Here is a 25,802-nt window from a genome sequence, read left to right on the forward strand (position 1 = left end):
ATCCACGATGAAGACCTTTTCCCTCACCAACATCCTTCTCCTCTCCCCTCTCTTGATTCACGCCGCCCCCACGGGCCAGGGACAGCTGTGTACCCGGGATTCGACGCAAATCACCAGCGAGCAGATCCAAACCATCGCCCCCACCTCCAACACCTGCGCCAACGCCCCGGCCGCCGGCGAGTGTGCCACCTCCGACACCGCCGCCTCCAGTATCTCTAAATCCTTCCAAACCTACGGGGTGACCAATAAAGCCGAGCAGGCGGCGGTGATTGGCTTGATGGCCTTCGAAAGTGGGGATTTCAAGTACAACAAGAATCATTTCCCGGGTGTTGCGGGCCAGGGCAGTAAGTGCTTACACCTTTTGTTTTTTGGGGGGGGTTTGTAGTTTTCTCAGTCTACTTTCCTCTCTCCATATATTGTGTTTCTTCTCTTCCTCCATCCCTTTCGCATGGTTTTCTTGTTGAGAGCGAAGAATAAGGATTATATGTTGACGGATTGTCCGGTCCACCTAGCTCGGAACATGCAATCCCCCGCCTTCAATGCCAAATACGCGGCGTCGATCCCCGCCCTCGCCGACTCGCTGAAGGCCGTCAACGGGGACCCGGCGGGGACGTTGGATCTGTTGCGCGCGGTCCCGGAGTATGACTTTGGCTCCGGAGCGTGGTTCCTGACCACGCAGTGTACTGCCAGTGTGCGCGGCCAGTTGCAGCAGGGGACCCAGGCGGGCTGGGAGGCTTTCATTACCGGCTGCGTTGGGACGGCTGCGAATGATGATCGGAAGGCTTATTGGAGTCGGGCTGTTGAGGCTCTGGGGGTTTGAGGGGGTGGTGTTGTCCTTTTTGGGGAGGGGGATTCGGGGGTGGTGTTGTTGTTCCGATGTCTTTGGAGAGTTTATTAGGTTGATGAGATAGATTGGGTTGGTGGGTGCGGGAGGGATAGCATTAGAAGGTGATATCTCCTAGGTGTAACAACAATATGACACGGTATGACTTGGTCTATCATTTTTAAAACGAATCGCAATTCAACCCTCTTGCAATCTACAAAACTCCCTTGGTACTCACAACATCGCCCGCGCCGACCTCGCCTGCAACCCGTCTTGTGCACGCCGCCCGAATCGCCACGGCCAGCGCCTTGAACGCACTCTCCGCCCGGTGGTGGTCGTTGTCGCCATAGGTGCAGCCCACGTGCAGCGTCACGCCGGCCGCCTGGGCGAAACTCTGCAAACCGTGGGTGATCATCTCCGTGCTCAGATCCCCGATCTTCTCCCGACGGAATCCCAGGTTGATGACCGCCCACGGCCGGCTGGACAGATCGATCACCGCCCACGACAGAGCCTCGTCCAGCGGCGCGTCCCCGCGCCCGAACCGCGCCAGCGACTGTCGCGCGCCCAGAGCCTCGGTGAATGCCGATCCAACGGCGAGGAAAGTGTCTTCAGTTGTGTGGTGGTCGTCGACTATAATCACGCACAAAGCAATGTTCAGTTCATCGATCCTTTAGGTAGGGGGTAATGAAAACAACACAGGTCCCCCCCACGGGACACCGAATGCTTCGAGAGATCGGGTAAGAAAAACGTACTGTATAGATCTCCCTTGGCGCGGACCGCCAGACTCCAGCCCGAGTGCTTCGCCAGCGCGTGCAGCATGTGATCCAAGAACCCAATGCCCGTGCTCACGGTGATCTGCTGCGTCGGGGTGAACTGGGTGGCGTGTGCGGCATCCTTGGGCGGGACAATGCCCTTCTTCGCGGCTTCGGCCTCCGCGGGGTCGGTCGGCGCGGGGAAGTGTTGGCTGGGTTCGTAGGGGGGCAGGATGCCGCCGTCCAGGGAGAGCGAGACCTGGATCTTGGTCTCGTTGGTGCTGCGGGAGATGGATGCGGTGCGGGCGGGGAGAGACATTGTGAACGTGAGGTGATGGGGTTCGACCACGGTCGTATGAACCTTTTTCTGTTCTTTTTTTGGGGGGGGAATTGAAGATGGATGGTTAGGATGGATTGATGCGATTATCGGTTGGTAGGTTGGCAGGGCTCAATCCTGAATTCAACCTGGAGGCACCTGGCAGTGGGCAGTGGATGCTGTGAGGTGGAGTGGATTGAAATCGAGGGGCGGTGATTCGATTACCTACTCACTTATCTCCAATTTGACTCAGAATTTCGCGGGGCGGAACAAATCCCGCCCGCATTCCCAGTCGGAAGTTCAGTATTTCCGCGGCGGGATATGCTTCCCTTCCCCTCCCCGGGATTCACTGCGTCATATGATGGCCCTCCAATTTCTTTCTTGTCCTGCATGAACCAGTTCAAGTTCAAGTGATCGCATTCATCACCTCGTGCTGTCTCTCACCTATAGTGATTGATTGGAATTACTGTAGCTACTTTCCACATTGATACCGTTTCAGTTCTCTGGATCAGCATACTCTTGATACACTACCGCCAATATGCCACCCCCCTCCTGGCAGAGGCATGAAGTCGAACCGCCCGAGCACATCACCTCCGAGGCCGTTCGGGGGTTTCTTACGGGTGCATTCCGAGTATGATCGATACTTTCCCTGGACCGCTCTTCCAAGCTATTGACTCAGATCATAGTTCGGCTCCGTCTCAATCATCGCACACATGATCATGATTCTCCCACATCCCTTCAAATTCTCCCCCGCATCGTCTGCACCAGTCCCCTCGCAACCGCCCAACTCCGCGCGACCGAAACAGTCGCCGTTCTCCAGAGACTACATTCGTTCTCGACTGTTCCATCGGCCCCTGGAGGGCTTCTCCGACTGGCTGTCTCCGGCCTCTCGCGTCTATCGCGGACTGACGCCGCAGTTCAAAGTCTTCCTGCAAATCGGGGCCATGACGCTCGGTGGATATATCTGGGCCGAGAAACGGGTGGATGAATACATCAAGTTCGTGCGCAAGGTGAAGCGGGCGGAGAAGCTTCAGGCCGAGAGAGCTGCCAAGGGTCTCGACTAGGTTGGTATGTCCTCGTTAACGATACCCGGAGCGAGGCGGGCTGCGCCGGATCCATTTACAGCGGCAGCGACAGTAGCCAGAACGAAGATAGAATCGACCATCTAGACTGACTTGCAAAACCACAGCATAGCCACTCTTCTAGATTCATTTTCTTGTCGGCAATCTCCATCCCATGCTCCACTCTATGGAAACTACCGTGTTTGAAGGGTTCTCGCGAAACGCACTTCGACCCAACCTGGAACACGCTACCTACCCAAGCCAGCGCCGGAATCGGTCAGCCACCAAGGGTCCAGCCGATAGCGAACTAGAGCACCACGTAGATGGGTAAGCAAACAACCACCCACCAGGGGACTGACTGGCAAACCGCCGAGACAAAAGGCTGACCAGTCTGAGTGTCTGACCTGCCATTGTGGAGAGCCCGGGAGGATCTTCGGGTACGCGAGCCGGCCTGTGGTATACATTGTACGGAGTAGATCGCGAGTTTAAGATGAGAGGAGCCCGATTCAGGGGTAAATACGATCCATTGGAACGGGCGTTCGCCGGAATGGGTTCTTGCCTCCCTGCACCTGCACCATCGTCTTTGCTTTTTTTCCCCCCCTCGTTGTCCCCCCTTAGCCAAGCCTCAGTGATGGACAAGAAGAAAGAAAAGAAACGACCAAACGAGGCGGTGAAAATGTCAAAAGTCAAACAGTCCTCCAAATCAAAAATAAATCCCCCAACCGACCCGGCTAGAACATCGTCGATCTCTTGCCCTCGCGCGGACCTCGCCTTCTTTCTCGTTAGTACGGAGTAGAGAGCATGTCATGCCAGAAGCTACGATCCAGACCGTGGGCACAGCTCCGACCCTAAACCGTCGTAGTCTAGTCTACTAGTAGTCTAGTCGACTAGTTTAAGAGCCGCGGTGCGCCGGGCGAAGATGATGCAGGCCACTGGGGGGCGAAAGTGGAGCTTCTCTCCTGTTCTAGCTCGACAGGCGTCCGACGTAGCGCCAATGACGCGGCTGGAGATCGGCTTCTCGAACGCGTTTCACACTTTGCAGTCCACCATTGATCGCCTGGAGGGCTTTAGGGGGGGGCAGCTTCTGAGTTATCTGGGGTGCTGAGTGGGACTAAAAGGAGGGGAATGGCAGGGTAAGACAAAAGAGAAAAGAAGAGGAAGAAGATTTCTACGGTCGGGGAGAGTACCTGATTTGTATTCCCTTCATTAAGCGAGCGGCGACAGTGACTACTCGGTGGAAATTTCGGCTGGGAAGGCAACCCGAGATGAACGGAGTTTTGGGCTGGTGAGGCGGTCCGAATTGCTATCTGTTGTTGGTGGAAGTGGTGACTTGGCATAGAAGAAGTGTGTGGATGGTTCTGATTGTCTAGTAGTACTGACATTTTCACGATTAGGAGGTGATATTGAACAATAGAAGATATATGAATAAAGTAGAAATAAGAAGAAGTCCTAGTTGTTCTGAGAGACCGAGGAGGGAACCATTTCCGTTTTGGTCCTCCCTCACATATCCTCGTTGAGAAAAAACTCCACGGATTACTACCCCCTGATTTCCCCTCACTTCGACTGATACAATGACTTCAATTCCACTCAACAATTGGATTTGAGTTTACTTCCCTCGTCACATTTACATGTTGGATGCTGTTCGCAGGGGGTTGGCAGAGTTGGTTTGTCAGGGTTTGTTGGACGATCGTTTGCGGGAAGAGACTCTCTCGACACTGACATCATTTGCCTGGATCCGGGATCCAATAATTGATATTCTCCGGATTGTCCCTGTCAGGAACACTGGAACTGGAACTGGAACGCTAATACTCAAATTCTAAACAATCGCTTTGAAGCTGTACCTGAGTACCTGAATACATGAGCACCTGACCTTCTGTTTGCATCTCTTGCTTGCCTCATCCGGGGGCGCCTTCAATTGTCATTGATTGTCATTGTCGTTGGCATTGGCATTGGCATTGTCACCGTTGCTAGTTGCCCTCCCAAGCTCCATATCCTCCTCTAAGGGAATCGCCACCCAGACCAGACACTACCCAGTAGAAGTAATAGTGGTGAGCAAAATTCTTATTACACAGATTGGTGAGCTCTTCTGCTTCTTTTTCTGCTGTCTCGCTCTTTCTTTCTCTCTCTCCCCCTCCTCCCCCCCTCGTGGGATTGACAAACACCTTCCGTGTCCGGTCGACCATCTGGGGATTTGACAGCTTGTGCGAATGTATGAGGAAGAGGTTGAAATCATCACGGTGACGACGACCTCATCTCCCGGCTTGATCTACACGTCTATCAAGTTATACTCTAAGCAGATCGCCGTCCACTCCGATCTTCTCATCCCCTCTTTCCACCCACCATTCCCCCCCTCCATTTAAACCAACTGACGGTCTCCGAACTTCGATCCACGGGTCTGGGGGTTTGCCGGTTCTTGTTTTGACCTCCTCCACACATACATTCTCTTCTTCTGCTATCTGTTACCATATCATTCGGTTTTGACACAAATCTGATTTCCTGGCTTCAAGTGGTCTTTTTGCGATTGTTGACATTGACATTCAGTTTATCGCGAAGGTCAACGAAAGATCCTTCTCTTTACTCATTCAATTCCCTCTCTCCCCCCTTCTTCTTTGACTCCATCTGGTATTGAGCCTTACCTTGAACTACCCAAGTTCACCTACCAATTTCGCAATTCCAACTGCCTTGATGGCTGCTGTATGTTCCACCTTTTTCTTTTTCTTTTTGTTTTTTTTTTCTTTTTCTTTTCCCTTCCCTTCTCTCCTCCTGCGTTGTTCCCCCTCCTTCCCCCCCTGCCCGTGGCTCCTCATTTGGTGCATCCGCGCCCAGCTCCACCTCTCTAAGTCACTAGTCAACCGCTGGGGTTTCAATCACTCCTGCCTGTGTCTTGCTCCAATCTCCTCTGCCCCAAACCCATCATACTCCTCCCTCTCACACTCTCTCCACTCTCCTTCCTTTCCACCCACTCCCCCCCTCAAAATCTCTCTCTTATCGCCATCGGTCATGATTCATGCTAACAGTCGCCATCCTTTCGCTTTCTGCATTTCTCCAGTGAGACCCCATTTTCGGCCTCTCAATGTGATATCCTTTCTTTAAAAAAAAACAAACAAACCCAATCCTACCACCACCATCTGACCACTGCTGCCGCTTACTGCCCGTGATTGCTGCAGCTAGCTAGCTAGCTAGCTTCCTCCATCACTCCCTCCTTTCGCATTTCGAGCGCTTCTTCCCACCTTCTCTTCACCCCTTTTCTCCGCCCTCATCCTTCCCCTAAATCCCCGTCATGGCCGACCTTCTGGGGAAGAAAGAGCGGAGAAAAAGCCTGAGCGTCTTTAGCCCATCCTTCACAACCTCTTCCCTGTCCGACCCCGCAGTACACCAACGATCGCCCTCGGAGGATGCTCAAGCCTCGAAAAAGAAATCACGCCGCAACTCTGGCTTCTTTGGGGTCCGGAACCCCAGTCCGCCAAGAGCCGGCACCAGCTACACCCTGCGTCGTCCCGGCACCGCCGATTCGGAATCGACAGCATGCATGATGCCCCCGCCAGCCCTAGAGGGCCCGCGCTCTCGACGCAAGTCGATGCAGAAGAGACGGGCCTCGGTTTTCGGTTCGCTGCGCTCCCTTCATTCGTTGGAAGATGACGACCGCTCCCTTGGCCGCTCCAAAGCCAGCTCCCTGGACGAAGACAACCCCGACATCCGGCAAGGTATCGGTTCCATTATCTTGCACCATGGCGAAATTCAGATCACAGGCGGCATGTGGCGAAAGAAGAGTCACTACTTGGTCCTGACCGATACCCACCTGGTCCGGTTCAAGAATCAGAGCAAAGCCGCCGACATGTTTCCATCTATCCCCTCGTCTTACTCCCGGTCCCTGGCAAGCAATCGTCAGTCCGTCGTCTCCATCAGCTCGATGCAGGATCCGCAGCTGGGGATGCCTGGCGATAACTCTTCCGGAATTGCCCTGAATAGCATCATTGCAGTTTACATGTTGGACGATGGTCGGCCGTCGTCCACAGTGGAGGTCGCCTATGTCGATGAGCGAGCACAGAAAGCCACCTTTATTCAGATGCAGACGCCGGATTTTCAGGAACTCAACTTATGGATGGTGGGCATTCGCTCCGCGGCGGAGCTGATCCGAGGAGCAGACCCATTACCGTTTGACCGAAAGACGGTGGACTGTGTGGTGCGAATGCTGGACTACGAACGGGACTACGACCCCGAGACGTTTCGCATGTTCCGAGTCATCCAGATGGCATCCAGCAAATCTCCGACGCGGGCCTCGTCGGAGGATCTCACCAAACTCTCACCTACCGGTTGTTACCTTGCTCTGGGTTCTCACAAACTCCATCTTATTCCCCTACACAAAATCTCCAGTCGCAGCTCTGTGGTATCGTTGAGCGACTTGGACGCTGCAACGTCCTTTGGACTCATGAATTTGACCTGCCTGTCGATGGAGTGGGGGGACGATAGCTTACATCTGACATTTCGCTTGCCCCTTCGCAAACCATTCTCCGTTTTCCTTGCATCCGTTCATTCTTTGGAGGTTGCGTTCTGGATCAGACAACAGACGGAATTCTTGCGACCGTTATGGCTCAAGCAGCCTTATGACTTCATCGTTCCCCGAGACCTCGACAATGAAAACAATTTCCCCCCGGTAGATCTTGACGAAGATTTCGGTTGCTTCGACCGAACCTTGGTTGCTTATTCTGCCAGCTACGACATCGATACGTCTAACATCCGATATACGATCGACATGCAATGTGACGATGCTCCCTGTTTCAAGCTACTGCCTCCTTCAGCACGTCGGAAGTATACGGCTTTGGAATTGATCGCCGTTTTGCGGGCCTTGCGCTACAACGAGTCTTTCCGTGCGATTTCATTCAGCGGAGTGAGCTTGGATGCTCTCCAGGGGCTGCGCGACACGCATGGGACAGACAAAGATGCTCTTCTGAGCCGTGCTGGTGCGACCATTCACATTCCCGGGCAAGAGGACCTATCTGTTTTATCTCAAGAAGTTCGGGCCTTGACACTGAAGAGCAAATGGCTCAGACGCCTTGACTTTTCCTACACACTGAGCCGCGTCCCCAAGTCTGATAGTGAAAGTCATGACCCCGGCTGTGGTATCCCAGAGGCGATCTTTCCGATATGTCGTCGAGAGCTGACGAGCGTGGACTGGGTTGTTCTCAATGGCATCAAACTGGGAGATTCCGACTTGGACTATCTTGTCGATGCGGCCTCGCAGCGAGGAAGTCATATGCGGGCACTTGAAGTGGGCAATTGTGGCCTATCTGTGCACGATCTGGACTTGCTACTGTCAACCGTCGTTGCTCAGTCGCACACGTTGGAGGCGATCAACATTTCCGGCGTACAAGGTCGCCTGACCCCGGATATCCTTCCGCAGTATCTTGGTTACTTCAGCCACATCAAGACTCTGGACTTGTCGCGAATCTCGCGCACATCCGGTCCGGAGCCACTTCTCACGCCTGAGACATTAATCAACTGGCGCCTTGAGGAACTTTCGCTGAGCCGGACAGCTGTCAACCGGCAGACCGTTGACGCTATTGCCACGTATCTGGCTAGCGATCGCTCCCAAGGCTTGCGCGTTGTCAAATTCGACCAGTGTGGTCTGAGTGGTCAGGATGTGGCGATTTTCCTGCATTCTATGGCGGTCCTTGAGTCTCGCAACCTGCATCTGCATGTAAACGAGAACCGCCTTGATCAGGGTTGCTCGTATCTATTCGACGCCATAGCTCAGAACAAGACTCCAACGCACTTGTCTATGCGGATGATTGATTTTAAGAAAGAGGAGCAGTTCCAAGAGTTAGTCGAAGCTCTACGGGTGAATCGTTCTCTGAAATACCTGGATATCTCGAAAGCGTCCCTGCCCTACGATGCCGGGCCGGAGACTTGCAAGGCACTACAGCTAATGTTCGAGGAAAACGAGACGCTAGAAGATTTGGACATCAGTGGGGAGAGCGCGCACTTGGATGTCGCCCGGTTTGGGATCGGTCTCAATCTGGCCCTCACTGGCTTGAAGAAGAACAAGTCTCTGCAAGTCTTGAGGATAGAACATCAGAAACTTGGTTTGCAGGGCGCAAACACCCTTGCATCTGTGCTGGAAGCTAATGACTGTCTGCGCGAGGTTTACTGTGAGAATAACGACATCAACCTTCAGTCGTTCACGGTCCTGGTGAATGGTCTGCAGCGAAACCGATCCTTACTGAGTCTTTCCTGCATGGACCGAGACCGGGTCCAGTCTCTTGAACGGGTGCGGCGAGAAGTTGAGAGCGTTAAGCGGGACGTCGGCTTGGCTCAGAGCTCAACCACCAGTTCTATACGTCGCTCGATCCAGGCTGCCATAACCAACAAAAGCTCGAGTAGCAGCAAACTATCCAAACAGCAGCCATCATCTCTTCACCGTTCGGGTGCCTCAACTTCCAACCTGCTCTCCCCTGCGGATGCTTCTTTGATGCAACAAGATGTCGAAGTCATCTTGCAATCATTGAACCAAAAGTGGGACGCAGAGGTCGCGCGCCTGCGCCGATACCTGTTTCGAAACTACAACCTGGCGCATGGCTTGGACGATGGTAGCGCCGAGCTCGACGATGACAATTCCAGCGAAGGGCGGCCGGCTACTGCAACAACGCTGGGACTGATGCTCGATAACTTGAAACTGGATGTAACGGTATCGACCAATGAAATCCAACCACCACCGCAGCCCGATGATGGAGGTACCAGCCCGAAGACTCATCTGGAAATGTTCAACAGCCTTGACGCCGAGAGTAGCTTGGTCGCTGAGCTTCGTGAACGCCCGCAAACAGCCCCCTTCTCATTAGCAGATTATGGAAGCCAGTCATTCCTGCCTCTTGAATTCACGGGCTCCAACCCTCGTTTGGCAGTGCCAGTTCCAGCCATACCTCCGGTGGTGAACAAGACCAGCAGCGTTCGCAGTGCCCGCAGCTCCAGCACTGTTTCTACGGGAACCGGCACAAGTACGCGAAGCACCTACGGATCGGCATCCTCAACCTTGAGGGGGTTCTTGAGCAGTGGTGCATCCAAAGAACGCAAAAGAATGGAGAAAATGAGGTCTGGTGCAGTGTGTGTATCAAATGATCGGCCACCAAGACTGGACTGGGCACCTCCTCATCTTGAATTGGATAATTTCCGATAAGCCGGCCATTCTCGTCCCAAGGACATGATTTAATGAATCTAACGACGAGACAACCATATCAAGCTGTTTTCGCTAGTCGAAAGAAACGCGATTTTCCTGCCACTGTTGCGTGATACCTCCCCCCACTACTCTCAATTCGCTTTTGCTTCCACTTGTTCTACAAGGCACGCCTGTGCTTTTGTTCCTTTTTACGTGGCTTCGCCCACCTTCGAGCATTTCACTCCTTTTCGACACTCAGCCCTGACCTGGTTTTGGATCTCCTGGGTTTTATGCCAGTTTGGTCATCAGTATCTGGTGCTGTCCCATATCATCCATACTTTTTTCGTTCCTTTTCTCTTCTCACGACACTGATCCTGACTTTTCTACTCCGGCCCGCCTCAGGAAAGGCAGATGGCGGAGAGAAAAGCAGGACAACTTTGAACTTTTTTCCCTTCTCATTTTCTGCATCATCCTGCGTGGTTGGCGCATCGGCTAGGCGGCGTTCAAATCAACAGTTCCATCGAGAGATGTTTGAGCATCTTTGGGTTTCCAGTGAGGCGCATTCCAAGTTTGTCGGATACATTTTGTCTCTTTCTCTTTGCGGACCCCATGATGCCCATAATTGTTAATGTCAATAGAATATACCTTTCATCCACCCTAGCAAGCGGGATTGAACGCGAGATAGGGTGGGCTGAACAAAAAGAATGATGATACTCACGGTGAATGAGTGGGTTTGTAACTAGTTAGCATTGTTGACTCTCACGAGTCTTCCGAAGTCAGAAGTCAAATGAATGGATTCTCAGCGGCTGTACATTTTTGCACTCATTATGATGACCAACTCGAAGTTCCTGCATTCTCAAGGGGAGATCTACCTCCGCTACGCTTGTAGGATGAGATCCCAGTGCCTGGTGCCACAAAAGCCCCAGGGTAGATCTATTTGTTGTAGCGACTCGACTAACTCGACTGACTTAACTGATCTTTCACACGAGTCATCCGTCCACTTGCAGAACCAAAGTTTGATCTCTTATCCAGTCACTATTGTTCTTTCTGTACACTCCGCCCCTCCATCCTTTCATCATTGAACCCGTCTTGAGAAGAACATGACTCGGTCGTGCCTTCCATCAATCAGCTTATTGGTCGGATTACATATTCAGCCGGGGGATATGGGCCGGACGCTGCCATCCATTCCATACTATGGTACTATACCTACAATACACAATAAGATCGAGGTATCCACTTCTACTTGTCCCGCAAGAATACCACCTCATAGGGTCTGTGAAAAGAGCGGCGGGATTGGAGGGTCAGGGTTAGAGAGAGAAAGAAAGATAGAAAGAAAGATAGAAAGATAAGAGAGATGAATGGTTTCGTATTATATAGATCCGACGAAAGAAACTCAATAGTAGATGGACAAGAGGAAAATCAATTGCTTTCTAATCTTGGGAATCACTCAACTCCTATCCAGCACAAATATGCGCGTTGAAATTACACAGGCCCCTATCTGAAAATGAGTTGATTTTGGTAAAAGTTACATGCCAAAGAATTTTCCGACCGAAATCTTCGACTGAATGATGATGATGATGATGATGATGATGATGATGATGATGATGATGATGGTAGTGGTGGTAATGGTGGTGGGATTGGATGAGATCTGGACTCCTCCGATGGCTAATTCTCCTGAGTGGAGGTCTGCTGGGCAGGCTGCTCAGCAGATGGCTCTGGCTCGGGAGGGGACTCGCTGGTCTTCTTGGTGGGCCGAGGTTTGCCGGCGGGCTTGGTGGTATGCTTCTGGGAAGCCTTCTTGTGAGGTTTTTTGGCGGCCTGTTTACTGCCCTTCTCAGTCAACTTTAGGTGGCGGACATGTACCTTGATAGGAGATCCAATGCCCGTAGGGGGGAGCGTGCGATAGACAACAGGCGCATTTTTCCGATCGCGTTGATTCTCCCGCTCACGGTAACGGCGACCAGCCTGAGAAATTGAACGGAGCTTCTTTAGATAGGGAGTGAGTCCGTCCGATTTCTCGAAATCGAGAGCATCCCGGCGACGTTTCTGACAATGAGCATACATCCGATGCGTCTGCGAATCCTCTGGGTCCAGGTGATCGATCTTGTAAGAGACCTCCCACTTATCCTTCCTACCGAAATTCTCAGGTCTGGGGACCAACTTATCGTTCACGTAATTGTCGATTGTGAGCACAGCAGCAAAGAGCTTCTTGGTCGTATCAATTTCAGGCTTGCTGTCCAGACAGAAGTAATCCTCATCTTCCGCCCCTTCCGCCACGGCGTCAGTAGGGTCTTTCAAGGTAGTGTCATATTTCGGATCTTCATCCTCGACGGCCTCATCTTCGCCTTCGTCCTTGGCCGACTCCACCACCGGCTCATCGGGCAAATTCAAAACGCGTTTCTGATAGGCGTCAATGGCCTCCTTGTTCTTGTTCTGTATTGCCGCGATTTCGTCTGCCGTGACGGGTTCCGCGAAGATATACATGTGGGGCTTCGCGCCAGGGCGATTACCACGTGTTTCGAAATGGAAACGAAGTGACTGCTTAGGGAAGGCTTTCGTGACACGGTTCAGGATGTCATTCCAAAGCTGAATGCTGAGTTCGAATTCGCGATCACCCAAGTCGAGTTTGAATTGGCCGTGTAGCGCCTTGTCCATCTCGTTCAAGGAAATATATTGGAAACCGAAGATACGCTCGATATTGTGGAATGCAACGAAAATGCCGTCCATACGCCCGACGCGTACCTGCAGCGAGTACTTGAGGAAGGCAGCTCGAATCATATCATAATATTCACGCTCATACGATTCGTACAACCCGAGGGGCCGGCGGATCTCATAACCCAGGCCATGCTCAAAGTTACGCGCATCCATCCGAATTGACACCACGGCACGGGTCTTCAGATCGAACATGCCGGTACCGGGGAGTCGTGGATCGTGCGCGTCTAATTGCGAACGCATTAGGAAGTCGCCGAGTGTCGAATAGTGGTAAGATTCCGGAATCGCATTCTCTTCCTCGGGGGTGATCTTGTTGGCGCTGGACCGTCGATAGCGCTCAAAATCCGACTTGGGCAGCGTGAGTAGCTTCTCCATCGATTTACCCAGGTTCATTAGGATATTTGCTGAGTCGAATTCCTTGTCGGCATCAATAGCATAGACGCCATCCTGATAGTGCAGGAACATGGCGGCAGGCGCTCGCAAGAGCCGCGTGAAAGTCTTCAATTCTTCACTGAAGCCCTGAGACAAGCTGCTAGTGTCGACGGGTCGCCAAGCGGACAGCAGGTAGTGAAAGTGCGATAGCACGGAAGTCATACTCGAAGAGGATCCAATATATCTCCTGCCCGCCTCGCGCGCGAGCGAGTGCAATTGTTTATCCTTGGAGGATGTGATGTAATCTTTCAAAGCTTGGAAGTCAAATTCGGTAACCGGCATAATGGAACCCAAGTACGGATCGAAGTTGTAAACTCTGGATCTTGGGTCTCGCAGCGTGTAAACTCCCTGGCTGAACAATTGTTAGGTCTCGCAGCTATATCATGGTCACGCCTTGAACAGAGAGGGTGGCTCTTACTTGAACAAAACTCGATCCAGTCCAAATGCTAGGCCGGGAACATCCGCTGTTTTGACTGGGAGCGCTGCACAACAGTCAGTTCATGAAGAATTCATTCTCCGGCTCAGGCTCGCGAGGGAAGCTCGTATCACACGTACGTTTTAGAGATTGTCGCGCTTTGAGTTTACCAGAAGTGGTTTGTGTTGTTCTAGCAAAAACCGTAGTCCTTCCCCCGGGTGATTCAAGATCCGGCTCCTTTTTGTCAGAAGCTTCTTTGGGCAAGCCGTCTTCTCTGGAGACCTCATTGTGATCAGCCTTAGGATGCGATCCTGACTGCGGCTCCGATCCAAGCTGTTGATTAATGTCGGACTGATTGGGAGCCGGAGGATTAGGCAGGCTCTCAGTCTCGGTGCTAGCCGAAGCCTGGGAGCGCAGGCGAGACCTGCTCTGGAAAGAACGCGCCCATAACTGCTGATGCGGAGGCGCAGTCAAGCCACGGGAAAGACACGACCAGCAGACGTGACCCCTCGTGGGGGTCACGGCGGACCGCCACGAAGCCCGAAGCATTCAGGGCTATATCAAGGGGGAACCGAGTTCTATGTGAAGGTGAAGACAAGGATATGGAGGAAATGTAGAAAGACCAAAACGAAATGGACGATGGACCAGATGAGAAGAATTGAAACCTCCGGGGCGGCAGGCGGCAAAAGTTGTTGGTTGTTGCTCTTATCACTATTTTTTTTTTGCCGCTTTGCCAGGTTCAACAGTCGAATCCTTTCTGCCAGCGGAGGCGGTGAGAAGACCCGACCGCCTAGACACTCAGGCCAATCCTATCAATCCGGGGTCGGGGCAAATCACCGCTTCCCCGCCGGGCGGCCAACCCAGGCAAAATCCGACATCGCTGCTAAAAAAAAAAAAAAGAAGACCGACGATTTGACTTTTAAAACTTCCCCCACCATCCCTCAACCGTCAACTTCGTGCGCTGTTTGAATTCATCCCTTTCTTTTTATTCCCGCGCAGGTCGCTTGCTAGGTGAGTTGCTTAAGCTCGTCTTCAGATTGGTGCAGACATTGAGAAATTACTGTATGGGAATCCGTCAGATTCATACCAGAGACAAAGATGGAGAAAGACAAGAGAGACTCCACTTTGACTCTTGAGTATTGACTGACTCAACCCCCCCCTCCTCCTCCTCTCTCTCTATGAGAGCTTCTGTCTTTCCCGTCACCCTCCCAAGCATCGCTCATCTTTTCCTCTTCCTCTTTGTCTTCTTTCCCTTCGTTTATCCTGTTCCTTCCCTATCTCCGACTGCAATTGACTCTTACCGTCCCAACCTGTAACCACCACCACCACCCCACCATCTCTGTCCCGTCCCATACTAATTTCGACCCAATCCCTCAGGTTCACTCGAGCCCGTCGCGCCTCCCCCTCCCCCCTTCTCTCATCATGACTACCGAGCGGTTGCGCGTGCTCATTGTCGGCAATGGCGGTCGTGAACATGCGCTGGCCTGGAAATTGAGCCAGTCGCCTCGCGTCGACACCGTCTTCGTCGCTCCCGGAAACGGCGGTACCGGCAGCGGTGCCTCAGACAAGATTCAGAACGCCAACGTCAAGGGCGATGATTACCCCGGACTAGTGGCCTTCGCCCAACAGAACGGCGTGAACCTGGTGGTACCTGGTCCTGAGGCTCCCCTAGTGGACGGCATCCAGGGTTATTTCCAGGCCGGTGAGTTTTCTCAACAAACACAAATTCAAGCCACAGAAGTCAGCGCCGCCTTACTAACCACGGTCACAAACAGTCGGTATCCGATGCTTTGGTCCCTCCAAGGCCGCTGCCCGCATGGAGGGCTCCAAGACCTTCTCGAAGGATTTCATGAAGCGCCACAACATTCCCACTGCCGCCTACGAGAACTTTTATGAATATGAGCCCGCTCGCCAGTATCTCGACTCCGTTTCCCACCAGGTCGTGATCAAGGCCGACGGCCTGGCCGGTGGTAAGGGTGTCATCATCCCTACCACGAAGGAGGAAGCCCACCAGGCTCTTCGTGAGATGATGGTTGAGAACCAGTTTGGTAAGGCTGGCAGCGAGGTCGTTATCGAGGAATACCTGGAGGGGGATGAACTCAGTGTTCTCACTTTCTCCGACGGCTACACCATCCGTTCTCTTCCGGCTGCCCAGGATCACAAGCGCATCTTTGACGGGGACCAGGGCCCCAACACCGGTGGCATGGGCTGCTACGCCCCGACCCCCATTTCCTCCAAGGCCGTGCTGGATGAGATCGACCGCACCATTGTGCAGCCATCTGTTGACGGCATGAGAAGAGACGGTCCGCCATCATCCCTCCTTTGGTGTCTGCATCACACTAATACGTCTTCCAGGCTTCCCTTTCGTCGGCATTCTCTTTACCGGTTTGATGATGACCAAGGACGGCCCCAAGGTCCTCGAGTACAATGTTCGTGGCGGGGACCCCGAGACCCAGACCCTGCTGCCCCTGCTCAGCGATGATACCGATTTGGCCGAGATCATGGTTGCCTGCACGGAACACTGGCTTGACGGTGTTTCCATCAAGATCAAGCCCAACTTCTCCACCACGGTCATTGCCGTCGCTGGTGGCTACCCTGGCTCTTACGCCAAGGGCAAGAAGATCACTCTTGACTCTCCCGCCGAAGGGACCCTCATTTTCCACGCCGGCACCAACCTTGTCAACGGCGAGTTGCAGACCGCCGGTGGCCGTGTCATTGCGTCCACCGCGACCGCTTCCAGCCTTGAAGAGGCTGTCCGCAAGAGCTATGAGGGTATCTCCACCATTCACTTCGAGGACATGTTCTACCGCAAGGACATCGCCCATCGGGCATTCCGCCAGCGCGATGCCGCTGCCGCCCAGAAGGAATCACTCACCTACGCCGCTGCGGGTGTTTCCATTGATGCTGGCAACGACCTCGTCAACCAAATCAAGAGCTCTGTCGCCAAGACCAAGCGTCCTGGTACTGACGCCGTGATCGGTGGCTTTGGTGGCCTCTTCTCCCTCGCCGCCGCCAACTCCGCCTACGACCCCAACTCCCCGACCCTGATCGGTGCCATTGACGGTGTCGGCACCAAGCTCAAGATCGCTCACGCGGCCGGTGTACACAACACCGTGGGTATTGACCTTGTCGCCATGAACGTCAACGACTTGGTTGTTCAGGGTGCGGAGCCCCTCTTCTTCCTCGACTGCTACTCCTGCGGTCACCTGGACGTGCCCACGGCCGCCGCCTTCGTCACCGGTGTCGCCGATGGCTGTGTTCAGGCTGGCTGTGCCCTGATTGGTGGTGAAACCGCCGAGATGCCCGGTCTTTTCGTCGACAACACCTACGATGCCGTTGGTGCCGCCGTCGGTGCCATCAACACTACGGGCCCCAACGCCCGGCCTATCCTTCCCGAGACCGCGGCCATGACGGCCGGTGACGTGCTGCTGGCTCTGGCCTCCTCTGGCCCTCACTCCAACGGCTACTCGCTGGTCCGCAAGGTCGTTGAACGCTCCGGCCTTAGCTACGATGCCGCCGCTCCCTTCACCATGCCCTCTGCCACCGGGCCCCAGACACTCGGCCAGGCCCTTCTCACTCCCACTCGTATCTACGTGAAGCCCCTTCTCAAAGCCCTCTCTATTCCCTCCGCCACCCCCACCGCTCCCAACTCTTCCGCCATCAAGGGTCTTGCTCACATTACCGGTGGCGGTCTGGTTGACAACGTTCCCCGTATGTTGCCCTCAACCCTGACCGCACACATCAACGTGGAGGGCTGGAAGCTGCCCTCGGTCTTCGCCTGGCTCAAGCAGACCGGAAACGTCGAGGCCATTGAAATGGCCCGCGCCTTCAACTGCGGTGTCGGTATGGTTATTGCCGTCGAGAAGGGCTCCGAGGCTGCCGTCAAGGACCTCCTCCAGAAGGAGGGTGAGACCGTCTATGAGATCGGAGAGCTCCAGGCCAGAAAAGAGGGCGAGGAGGGATGTGTCCTCACTGGGTTGGAGAGCTGGGACGCTTAAACCTTATCCTGAAATGATTCATACCAACTGCTGCAATAATTGGTTTTTCTTTTTTCCCTTTCTCTTAAAACTTGAATGAAAAGTACTTCCTCGGGATTATGTTTAGATGAGGGAGCGGTGTGATTGATGTTTATTACGATTTGTGCCACCAGAGCATGGTTTGCCTGGTTTGTTTCTTGGATGTATTTATGATTTTATTACATATACCTCCTCTCAATGAGAGTGACATGATTTCTTTGTTCGAGCCCCACACGAGCATGAACATTTATCTAATTTGTGGATTCTGAACCTGGTTATCAACATGCAATACATGCAAAAAAAAGAAAACTCTCATCTACTCCTGTCGGACAGCGGACATGTTTCTCGTCCTGAAGAGTTGAAATTACTTCATGTCTCCCCACTATCTTACTCATAATGCTTCGAGTAAATAGACTTTGTTCTATCCTCCTGCTAAATCTATAAAACAGCCATGTTCAACCAGCACTGAACCTAGTTCAAATCACGTGCAAGGCAGACAGACAGTAGGTCGATGCTGATAACCCCAGAGCCAACAGTACCTGCAAGACACAATAATCACTTAGCCTGGTCATTTGCCCGGTAGATGAGAAGGTCCCAGCCGGCCAAGAGAAGATGACATCATGGTCAGAGCCTCAAACCTCAAATCATATGCACGAACATTGACTGCAAACAAAGTCGGGGTAAATTCCGCCATGGACTACCAGGATCACGAGATGATGAACATTCGACCCGCGCAGAACTCATTCGTCAGCAGCTACGGCAGGCGTGACTACGGTAAGCAGGTTTGCGGAGACATCATATTTGCAGTAGCAATTCATAGTGTCACAGCTGAGAAGGAATACGCGTGCAAGACTTAAACACGAGTGTAAAAGACTTATATGAAGAGAGTTTTCCCCAGACTGACCACAAGTCCCATATACATCTCGGTCCTACACCATTGCCTGGTCCGCTTGTCGCCGGATTTTCCGGGCGGTGGCCAGGGATGGTGGCCCTGGGCCAAGTGGCAAGCGTGTTTCAAAATGAAAAAAAAAAGTAAAAACCATCTCTATTCGACAGCTAAAATAAAAGTTCCTTTTTCAGGCGATCTTCCTCCTAGTGCGAGTCAGAGAGGGCCCGCCAGTCACCAGTGTCTCCGTCGGGTCTTTTGATACATGAGGGAATATGAGAGTACGAAACGAATCACGCGCAAGAGCTACAAAAGATTAGCATACGTACCAGTTCACCACAGAAGAACACAACATACCTTAGAAGCACTTGCGGTGGACGATGGAGGGACCGCTCTCGTCGTACTCCTGCTTGGAGATCCACATTTGCTGGAAGGTGGAGAGGGAGGCCAGGATGGAACCACCGATCCAGACGGAGTACTTGCGCTCGGGAGGAGCAATGATCTTGACCTTCATCGAGGAAGGAGCAAGGGCGGTGATCTCCTTCTGCATACGGTCGGAGATACCAGGGTACATGGTAGTACCACCGGACTAATTCATCATTAGTGAGCGCTCATGAGGGAACAATCAAACACAGAAACTCACCATGACAATGTTGCCGTACAGATCCTTACGGACATCAACATCACACTTCATGATGGAGTTGAAGGTGGTGACGTGGATACCACCGCTTTCGAGACCCAGAACGCTGGGCTGGAAGAGAGCCTCAGGAGCACGGAAGCGCTCGTTACCAATGGTGATAACCTGACCGTCAGGAAGCTCGTAAGACTTCTCGAGGCTGGAGCTCTGGGAGGCGGTCTGGATCTCCTGCTCGAAGTCGAGGGCGACGTAGCAAAGCTTCTCCTTGATGTCACGGACAATTTCACGCTCAGCGGTAGTGGAGAAAGTGTAACCACGCTCGGCCAAGATCTTCATGAGGTAGTCCGTCAGGTCACGACCGGCCATGTCGACACGCGAGATGGCGTGGGGGAGGGCGAAACCCTCGTAGATGGGGACGACGTGAGTGACACCGTCACCAGAGTCCAGAACGATACCAGTAGTACGACCGGAGGCGTACAGCGACAGGACAGCCTGAATGGAGACGTAGAAGGCGGGGGCGTTGAAGGTCTCGAAGACGATCTGGGTCATCTTCTCACGGTTGGACTTGGGGTTGATGGGGGCTTCGGTCAAGAGGACGGGGTGCTCCTCAGGGGCGACACGGAGCTCGTTGTAGAAGGTGTGGTGCCAGATCTTCTCCATGTCATCCCAGTTCGTGACAACACCGTGCTCGATGGGATATCTGAGGGTGAGAATACCACGCTTGGACTGTGCCTCATCACCGACGTAGGAGTCCTTCTGACCCATACCAATCATGATACTGCGAATTCATTAGATTCATGGAAGCCCATTTCGGATTGAAAAGGGGAAGCTTTACCCATGGTGACGGGGACGACCGACAATGGAGGCTGTAGGCAATGGTTAGTATCCTAGAATGATGGCAGAAAGGGGAGGCGATTCACCGCCCGCTCTCCTCCCCCGCAATAATGCCAACTCAATGCAAGGGAGCTATGAAAGCATGCCTTGCAGAGGGGGTGGCCATCACGAGGGTCGGGAGGGGTAGTCCGAAAAACTGGTGGGGGGAGGGGGAATGACTTACGGAAGACGGCACGGGGAGCATCGTCACCGGCGAAACCGGCCTTGCACATACCCGAACTGGAGAAGACCAGTTAGTAGGAGCTTCGGATGAATGATGGTTGAAGCTCAATGGCTCTCATATTTCCCTTGGCTTGAGAGGGGAGATTCAGGCAAGTACGTTGGCAACCGGGGATTGTTCAGTGTCGCGACCGGAGCCGACACGTATGTTTTGCCATCTCACCCCCCAGCATGGGCGGAACACAAGAAACAAGCTCCATTGCCAGAAACCATCAGCAATCTCAGAACATACCCATTGTCAATGACGAGAGCAGCAACTTCCTCTATAAATTTGAAGAGAAGACAGTTAGCAAAATGCAAAAATGTGAAGTTGGTGAATCATGATGGAGATGAGACGGAGGGGGGGGGGGGGGGAGGGGAGAGGACGGTTTCAGGGGAGAGCTCAGGGAAGCAAGCGAGAGACGCAAGGTGGCCGAAAGCTTACCTTCCATGGTGACTGTGGGATTAAGAATCGAACTACGGAAAGAAAAAGAAAAGAGAGAAGAGAATTAGAGGAGAGGAGGGTGGTTTGTGGTGGTGGTGGTGAGGTTGGGTGGGTGGGTGGTGATGAGATGGGAGAGGGGAAGGAGAGAGAGAGATAGACGAAGAGGTAAGAAAGGAAGAGGGAGAGGGAGAGAGAAGGAGAGAGAAGGCGGGAAAGAGAGTTGAGTGAGTTATTGGGAGAGCACCAGACACAGAGAAAGAGGCAAGAGAGGGAAAGGGAAAGGCTGTGAGTTTAGGAGGTCGGCGGGTGAGGGTGCGTAGTCAGCAAACACAACACAACAACACAAGACAGAACAAGACAAGAACAAGAATAAGACAACCGCCACAAATTAAAAACCTTTGCTAACAATTAGTGGATTAAATCAATTGATGGGTAGGTAGGCATTGGGTTCTTGAGCTCTTACTTACGGGTGAGGGGGGTTTTATTTTCCTAGATCTGGTGGTCTCAGGAGGAGGAAGAGGGAGTTGTGTACTGAACTCCTCGGTAACAGTACTGTATAGTTGTCCTTCTGGGACAGGGGAGACAGAAGGAGGGGGAAAAGGAGGAAAGAGGGAGAGAAAGAGATAGTGGGGGTTTGTCTGTTTGTCTAGACTGGTCTGAGTCTAGTTTGAGTGTAAAGCAGTTCGTTGATTGCACCAGCTCAACTTAGTGAGTCTTTAGTGCCAGTTGCTGTCACCGCCACACTACCCAATTCGGGGACGGCCTCACAATTGGGGGGGGGGGGGGTGGAAAAACCGGGTACTGGAGATGGGAGGAGGTAAATGTGTAAATGTGTAATGCGAATACGATTTCCGAACCACGAGCTCAATGGATTCTCATCCATGATCCATCCCCCCCCCCTTCTTCCTCTCCATCTTATATACACACCCATCAATCCCTTCCACACACACACATCTAACATTCAAATAGTGGTTGCCTTCAGGCAGAATGATTGTTGCTGCGGAAAGTCTGGAGTAAAAGCATTGCGCATTGCGCATCCCTCGTGGGGCACAATCGATCCTGATCCAGGGTTGCTGTCGTCGCCGCCTTCCGGACCAGAGAACAGGTTGCTGAATGATGTCCGATGATGCCACGCGCGATAATAATAGCTTAGTCTAGTCTAGGCCAAGGAATCATCATCGCTCCATCCCCCCCCTCCTCTTTTTATCCATCCCTTAACCCTTTCCCTATCGATGGATCATCCTACGTCACGATCGCTGAGCCTGACCGTCTGACTGTCCGACTGTCCGACTGCTGACCTGGCGAAACCCCCCCCCCCCCCCCTTCCCTCCCCTCTTCCTAAACTCCTGATAGTCGGACGGTCGGAAGGCCCCTCCGGCTTCTGGATCCCTCCCCTTTCCTTCGATTCGAAAGAATGGAGCCCCAGTCGAGCTCTTAAGTCCGTAGTAGTCTAAGGGGGGTTGTTTATTGACTTCACGTAAAGTGTCGGCCCCTCATTCATCTGGACGTTTTCTAGCGTACTCTGTCATTTGTGCTCGGTGTCCCTGAACGGGTCCATGATCGTCTTTCTTCATTTCTGACCCGACCGGAAAGAGGGTCAATTTTCGGAGGAAGCTCGACAAACCCCCGAAATTCAATGTAACGATTAGTGCTTCGTTGGTAATGGGCGACAATCGATCGACTGATGCCTGATCATTCATAACCGCCCCTAATGTGATTCTTTTGGGGGATGGGGGGTTAAGGAGAGGGGCCGATTCAACGAGCACCTAGACCAATTGCTTATCCTCGAGGATGTAAGGTTTTGGTGTTCGCCTAATCACGACAACCAAGGACGTACATGCAATGTCAGACGAATGGCACGATGTGTTTTAACGGTTGACTGTTTCTTGATCTGATATCACAAATGACCGCATCGCGGGGTATCCGATGGCGGGGTATTCATCGCCAGCATTGCTCAACCGAATCGAAAGCAATTACCGTCCCCAGAGAGAAGATATCGAGCCTAGAAGCGTAAGTGACTTTGGAATAGACATTGACCAAATGCATGATTGAATGGTAGTAATAGCCCTTGATTGCTAGCTATTGCCAATGTAAGCTGGCGATGGAAGAGAGTGGAAGGTAGCAGGAACCGCATGAACCCTCTGGATCCCTCCCGAACGTCACTCCAATTTTTTTTCCGCCCGCCAAATTGTCAGTCATTGAGAGTGGCCGGGACGTCTCCTACTTCTTCAACACCACCATACCCATAATTATTCCCCACGACCGATTCATTCCTGCTTGTTCTGTAATAGTACATATTTAAGTTCCAGTCACGACTGATCTATCTATTTTTCGAAATATCCTACAGCTTTCTGATCTAAAAACCTCCTCAAGATGGACGCCAACATGAACAACCTGCTCAAATGGAGCATCAAAGCTTCGACCGAGAACCGCACCGACGAAGGTGACAACACCGGGGCTGCTGCTGCTGCTGCTGATGGTACCCCACAGCCCTCCAGCGCCGCTTCGCGTGGTCTCAATCCCGAGATGCTTTCTGCGCTCTTCGGCGGTCCCACCGACGCCGACCTGATGAAAGCGTCTATGGAGGCTCTGCGCTCCGATGAGGTGGATCTCGAGAACAAGCTGATCGCGTTCGACAACTTCGAGCAGCTGATTGAGGGCATTGATAATGCCAACAACCTGGAGCCCTTGGGCCTGTGGACTCCTTTGGTGGAGTTGCTGCAGCACGAGGAGGCAGAGATGAGACGCATGGCCGCCTGGTGTATTGGAACTGCGGTGCAGAATAATGAGAAGGCACAGGATAAGGTATGTCCCCCCCCCCTCAACGCCTCTCTGCCTAAAATCTAACGACAATGTCAGCTCGTCGTTCTCAACGCCCTTCCGAAGCTTGTGACGATCTCCACCACCGATTCTACCCCCAATGTTCGCAAGAAGGCCATCTACGCCATCTCCTCCGCGGTCCGCAACTACCAACCTGCCATGGATGAAGTGACCAAGAGCCTGCCTGAGGGCTACTCTCGCGACAAGATCGACGCTGGCGACATGGATGCTGTGGATGCGCTCATGGACAAGCTGCGTGCTCACCAGGTTGAGTCTGCTTGAGCGGCTTGGCTCTGAAGGCCGATATTATGAGGTTGTCGCACGCCCTGCACGAAATCGCCACTAGCTGTACGGCCGTGAAGGCCGGGTTATTCGGCTTGTCGAATCATAAATTACCGGAACATATTCACAGCTCGCCGACGTTGAACTGCTTCCGAGCACAATCAGGCGATTGCATATCTACCAGAGCGTCTTTCCTGGCTGCTGATAAAGTTGCCTGTCGATCTGGGAATAAAAGTGCCTGGTGACAAGCACTTGGCTTGGGTCCATGATGGGACCTGGACCTCTATGAACCAGATCATGTCCCGCACTTGGGGCGGGATCATCCGCTTACATGGCTCTGCATGTCATGAGCCCTTACTGCTATGCATGAGAATATACCCACTTTTTTTAATGCGTATTTTGATTATTTGTTGCAATGAACAATGAACATTTTACACAGGTTCAAGGAAAAGAAGTCTTGTTTACGCAGAATATATCTTTCAGCCTATCGGTTCTGACGTTTCCTATTCTTGGCAATACGTATACATCGTGGACTTATATTGGTAGGAAGTTTGCGGTGGCCTAAAGAATGCACCATAGGCAACACTCATGTATGCAATCATGGCCACTCAACGATTTGTGCCCTTTGCTCCTATCATTACCAAGATAAGTGTGCATAAGCAGTCAATGTTGCCATCAGGCATACACTGTTACTAGATATATCATCTGAGAACATGTATCAAATAGATGAATAACCATGCGCGATTTGACAGGCTAAACGAACCACATACAAACAAGACCAACCAACAAATGCAATTAAAGGCAACATAAAACATAACGCCAATCACGCAAAGAGAAAGCACCAGAGTCCAATTGATCAACCTGAAATCATAACCTCCCTCCCTAGGTCCAGTAGTGAACCCATCCTCGCTGCAAAGCCACCCACTATATCCCTCTTCATCCACTCCAACCCTTGATTTTCATTCATAGAGCCAAATTATAGGTATAATCGTCTTCAATGTTCTGCGAAACCCAGAGCACCACCGAACTACACCAACAGCATTAGTCCCCCACTGACCATTGACCAAAACCGCCACCAGAGAAAAGGAGACATACCTCAACATCACCAACCCATTAGCAATGACATTGGCGATTCCAAAATACAAGGTGGGAAACGGGTACGACTTGATCAGATACTTGAGTACCATGACCGTCTGCGAAGCAATTGTTAGCGTGCCAATTCCCTTCTAAAGGCATCAGATGCCCATGCCCCCTGCCCGTAAGGTCCCAAGCCCAAGCCCAACGGAGAAACACAAAAGAACACAAAGGAACAAACATACCACACTCCCCGCCAACCCCCCGGCCAACAGCGCGAACCCCAGAAACAAGACAAACCGCGCCTTCCACGCGACCCCACTCCCGCTGTAACTGAAGCTATCCGCATGCAGCCGGGACTTCTCGATCGAATTGATCACCAGCATCCCCAGCGCCGAGCAGATGCCGGGGATCCAGTCGACGAATTTCACGTGCACGCTGGAGCCGTTCTTGGCGCTGTGCGAGAAGGCGGCCGCGTCGATGAGGAAGAAGAAGCCTAGGGAGAACTGGTTCGGTACATTTTGATATTAATATCACATCGGCTTCCAAGTGTATGGTATTACGAAAGGGTAGACCGGGGACGCGAAGGGAGAGGGACTGAAGGTGAAAGCTTACCAGTGCGCCGGAGGTGTAGACGCCTGCATTGCGGACGGCGGAGTTGTTGAGCCATTCAGGCTTGGACCATCGGAAGAGGCGGTTGTTGGAGACGTCCATGTTTGCCCAAGCTGATCAAGATGTAAGTGAGTGAGTGAGTGAGTGAAAAGATGGTGGTGGAGGTGAGATCGTAGTCGCTGAGTTGGACGTAAATAGTCAAGGTACGGAGTAGGTAGTAGAAGATGTTCGGGCTGGTTATCGGCAGGTTGCGGTCATTCGCGCTAGCTTGCCGGCG

The 25,802-nt window shown here is 52.6% G+C and overlaps 13 protein-coding genes across 13 annotated transcripts; 8 read left to right on the forward strand and 5 right to left on the reverse strand.

The window, feature by feature from the left end:
• Positions 1-7: 7 nt before the first annotated feature.
• On the forward strand, positions 8-820 carry BO72DRAFT_466840 (uncharacterized protein; the record flags this gene model as incomplete). The annotated part of the gene is made up of 2 exons (XM_040946795.1): positions 8-344; positions 513-820. 2 exons carry the CDS (start codon positions 8-10, stop codon positions 818-820), a joined length of 645 nt encoding a protein of 214 aa, XP_040803761.1.
• A 92-nt stretch (positions 821-912) lies between these two features.
• Positions 913-2,105, reverse strand: his3 (imidazoleglycerol-phosphate dehydratase HIS3). Its single transcript, XM_040944206.1, has 2 exons — positions 1,576-2,105; positions 913-1,453 (listed from the first exon to the last, which is right to left on the reverse strand). The coding sequence occupies exons 1-2, from the start codon at positions 1,892-1,894 to the stop codon at positions 1,038-1,040; spliced, it is 735 nt and encodes a 244-aa protein (XP_040803762.1). The 5' UTR covers positions 1,895-2,105; the 3' UTR covers positions 913-1,037.
• Positions 2,106-2,261: 156 nt separating this feature from the next.
• Positions 2,262-3,219, forward strand: BO72DRAFT_525921 (uncharacterized protein). The gene is made up of 2 exons (XM_040949992.1): positions 2,262-2,522; positions 2,578-3,219. Exons 1-2 carry the CDS (start codon positions 2,430-2,432, stop codon positions 2,953-2,955), a joined length of 471 nt encoding a protein of 156 aa, XP_040803763.1. The 5' UTR covers positions 2,262-2,429; the 3' UTR covers positions 2,956-3,219.
• Positions 3,220-3,884: 665 nt separating this feature from the next.
• BO72DRAFT_35830 (uncharacterized protein) lies at positions 3,885-4,366 on the reverse strand. The gene has a single exon (XM_040940734.1). The coding sequence runs from the start codon at positions 4,332-4,334 to the stop codon at positions 4,020-4,022; it is 315 nt and encodes a 104-aa protein (XP_040803764.1). The 5' UTR covers positions 4,335-4,366; the 3' UTR covers positions 3,885-4,019.
• Positions 4,367-5,386: 1,020 nt separating this feature from the next.
• On the forward strand, positions 5,387-6,139 carry BO72DRAFT_35863 (uncharacterized protein). Its single transcript, XM_040940738.1, has one exon. The coding sequence runs from the start codon at positions 5,638-5,640 to the stop codon at positions 6,043-6,045; it is 408 nt and encodes a 135-aa protein (XP_040803765.1). The 5' UTR covers positions 5,387-5,637; the 3' UTR covers positions 6,046-6,139.
• Positions 6,140-6,232: 93 nt separating this feature from the next.
• Positions 6,233-10,123, forward strand: BO72DRAFT_373210 (uncharacterized protein; the record flags this gene model as incomplete). The annotated part of the gene is made up of 1 exon (XM_040941073.1): positions 6,233-10,123. The coding sequence occupies one exon, from the start codon at positions 6,233-6,235 to the stop codon at positions 10,121-10,123; it is 3,891 nt and encodes a 1,296-aa protein (XP_040803766.1).
• A 134-nt stretch (positions 10,124-10,257) lies between these two features.
• Positions 10,258-10,904, forward strand: BO72DRAFT_35876 (uncharacterized protein). The gene has a single exon (XM_040940739.1). It carries the CDS (start codon positions 10,393-10,395, stop codon positions 10,729-10,731), a length of 339 nt encoding a protein of 112 aa, XP_040803767.1. The 5' UTR covers positions 10,258-10,392; the 3' UTR covers positions 10,732-10,904.
• Positions 10,905-11,164: 260 nt separating this feature from the next.
• BO72DRAFT_35892 (uncharacterized protein) lies at positions 11,165-11,609 on the forward strand. Its single transcript, XM_040940740.1, has one exon. The coding sequence runs from the start codon at positions 11,203-11,205 to the stop codon at positions 11,449-11,451; it is 249 nt and encodes an 82-aa protein (XP_040803768.1). The 5' UTR covers positions 11,165-11,202; the 3' UTR covers positions 11,452-11,609.
• Positions 11,339-14,317, reverse strand: BO72DRAFT_424683 (Pet127 family protein). Its single transcript, XM_040942884.1, has 3 exons — positions 13,802-14,317; positions 13,665-13,728; positions 11,339-13,598 (listed from the first exon to the last, which is right to left on the reverse strand). Exons 1-3 carry the CDS (start codon positions 14,208-14,210, stop codon positions 11,768-11,770), a joined length of 2,304 nt encoding a protein of 767 aa, XP_040803769.1. The 5' UTR covers positions 14,211-14,317; the 3' UTR covers positions 11,339-11,767.
• A 290-nt stretch (positions 14,318-14,607) lies between these two features.
• On the forward strand, positions 14,608-17,948 carry ade1 (bifunctional aminoimidazole ribotide synthase/glycinamide ribotide synthase). The gene is made up of 4 exons (XM_040944207.1): positions 14,608-14,973; positions 15,039-15,363; positions 15,437-15,964; positions 16,017-17,948. The coding sequence occupies exons 2-4, from the start codon at positions 15,084-15,086 to the stop codon at positions 17,657-17,659; spliced, it is 2,451 nt and encodes an 816-aa protein (XP_040803770.1). The 5' UTR covers positions 14,608-14,973; positions 15,039-15,083; the 3' UTR covers positions 17,660-17,948.
• A 973-nt stretch (positions 17,949-18,921) lies between these two features.
• act1 (actin ACT1) lies at positions 18,922-19,860 on the reverse strand (the record flags this gene model as incomplete). Its single annotated transcript, XM_040941065.1, has 2 exons — positions 18,922-19,152; positions 19,207-19,860. The coding sequence occupies 2 exons, from the start codon at positions 19,858-19,860 to the stop codon at positions 18,922-18,924; spliced, it is 885 nt and encodes a 294-aa protein (XP_040803771.1).
• A 3,250-nt stretch (positions 19,861-23,110) lies between these two features.
• fes1 (Hsp70 nucleotide exchange factor FES1) lies at positions 23,111-23,839 on the forward strand (the record flags this gene model as incomplete). The annotated part of the gene is made up of 2 exons (XM_040948434.1): positions 23,111-23,542; positions 23,597-23,839. The coding sequence occupies 2 exons, from the start codon at positions 23,111-23,113 to the stop codon at positions 23,837-23,839; spliced, it is 675 nt and encodes a 224-aa protein (XP_040803772.1).
• Positions 23,840-24,458: 619 nt separating this feature from the next.
• Positions 24,459-25,699, reverse strand: BO72DRAFT_446068 (UPF0220 family protein). The gene is made up of 4 exons (XM_040944208.1): positions 25,529-25,699; positions 25,159-25,419; positions 24,935-25,032; positions 24,459-24,866 (listed from the first exon to the last, which is right to left on the reverse strand). Exons 1-4 carry the CDS (start codon positions 25,625-25,627, stop codon positions 24,803-24,805), a joined length of 522 nt encoding a protein of 173 aa, XP_040803773.1. The 5' UTR covers positions 25,628-25,699; the 3' UTR covers positions 24,459-24,802.
• Positions 25,700-25,802: the final 103 nt, after the last annotated feature.

Source organism: Aspergillus fijiensis, assembly GCF_003184825.1.
Source record: "Aspergillus fijiensis CBS 313.89 unplaced genomic scaffold BO72scaffold_12, whole genome shotgun sequence".
NCBI classification, from domain to species: Eukaryota; Fungi; Ascomycota; class Eurotiomycetes; order Eurotiales; family Aspergillaceae; genus Aspergillus; species Aspergillus fijiensis.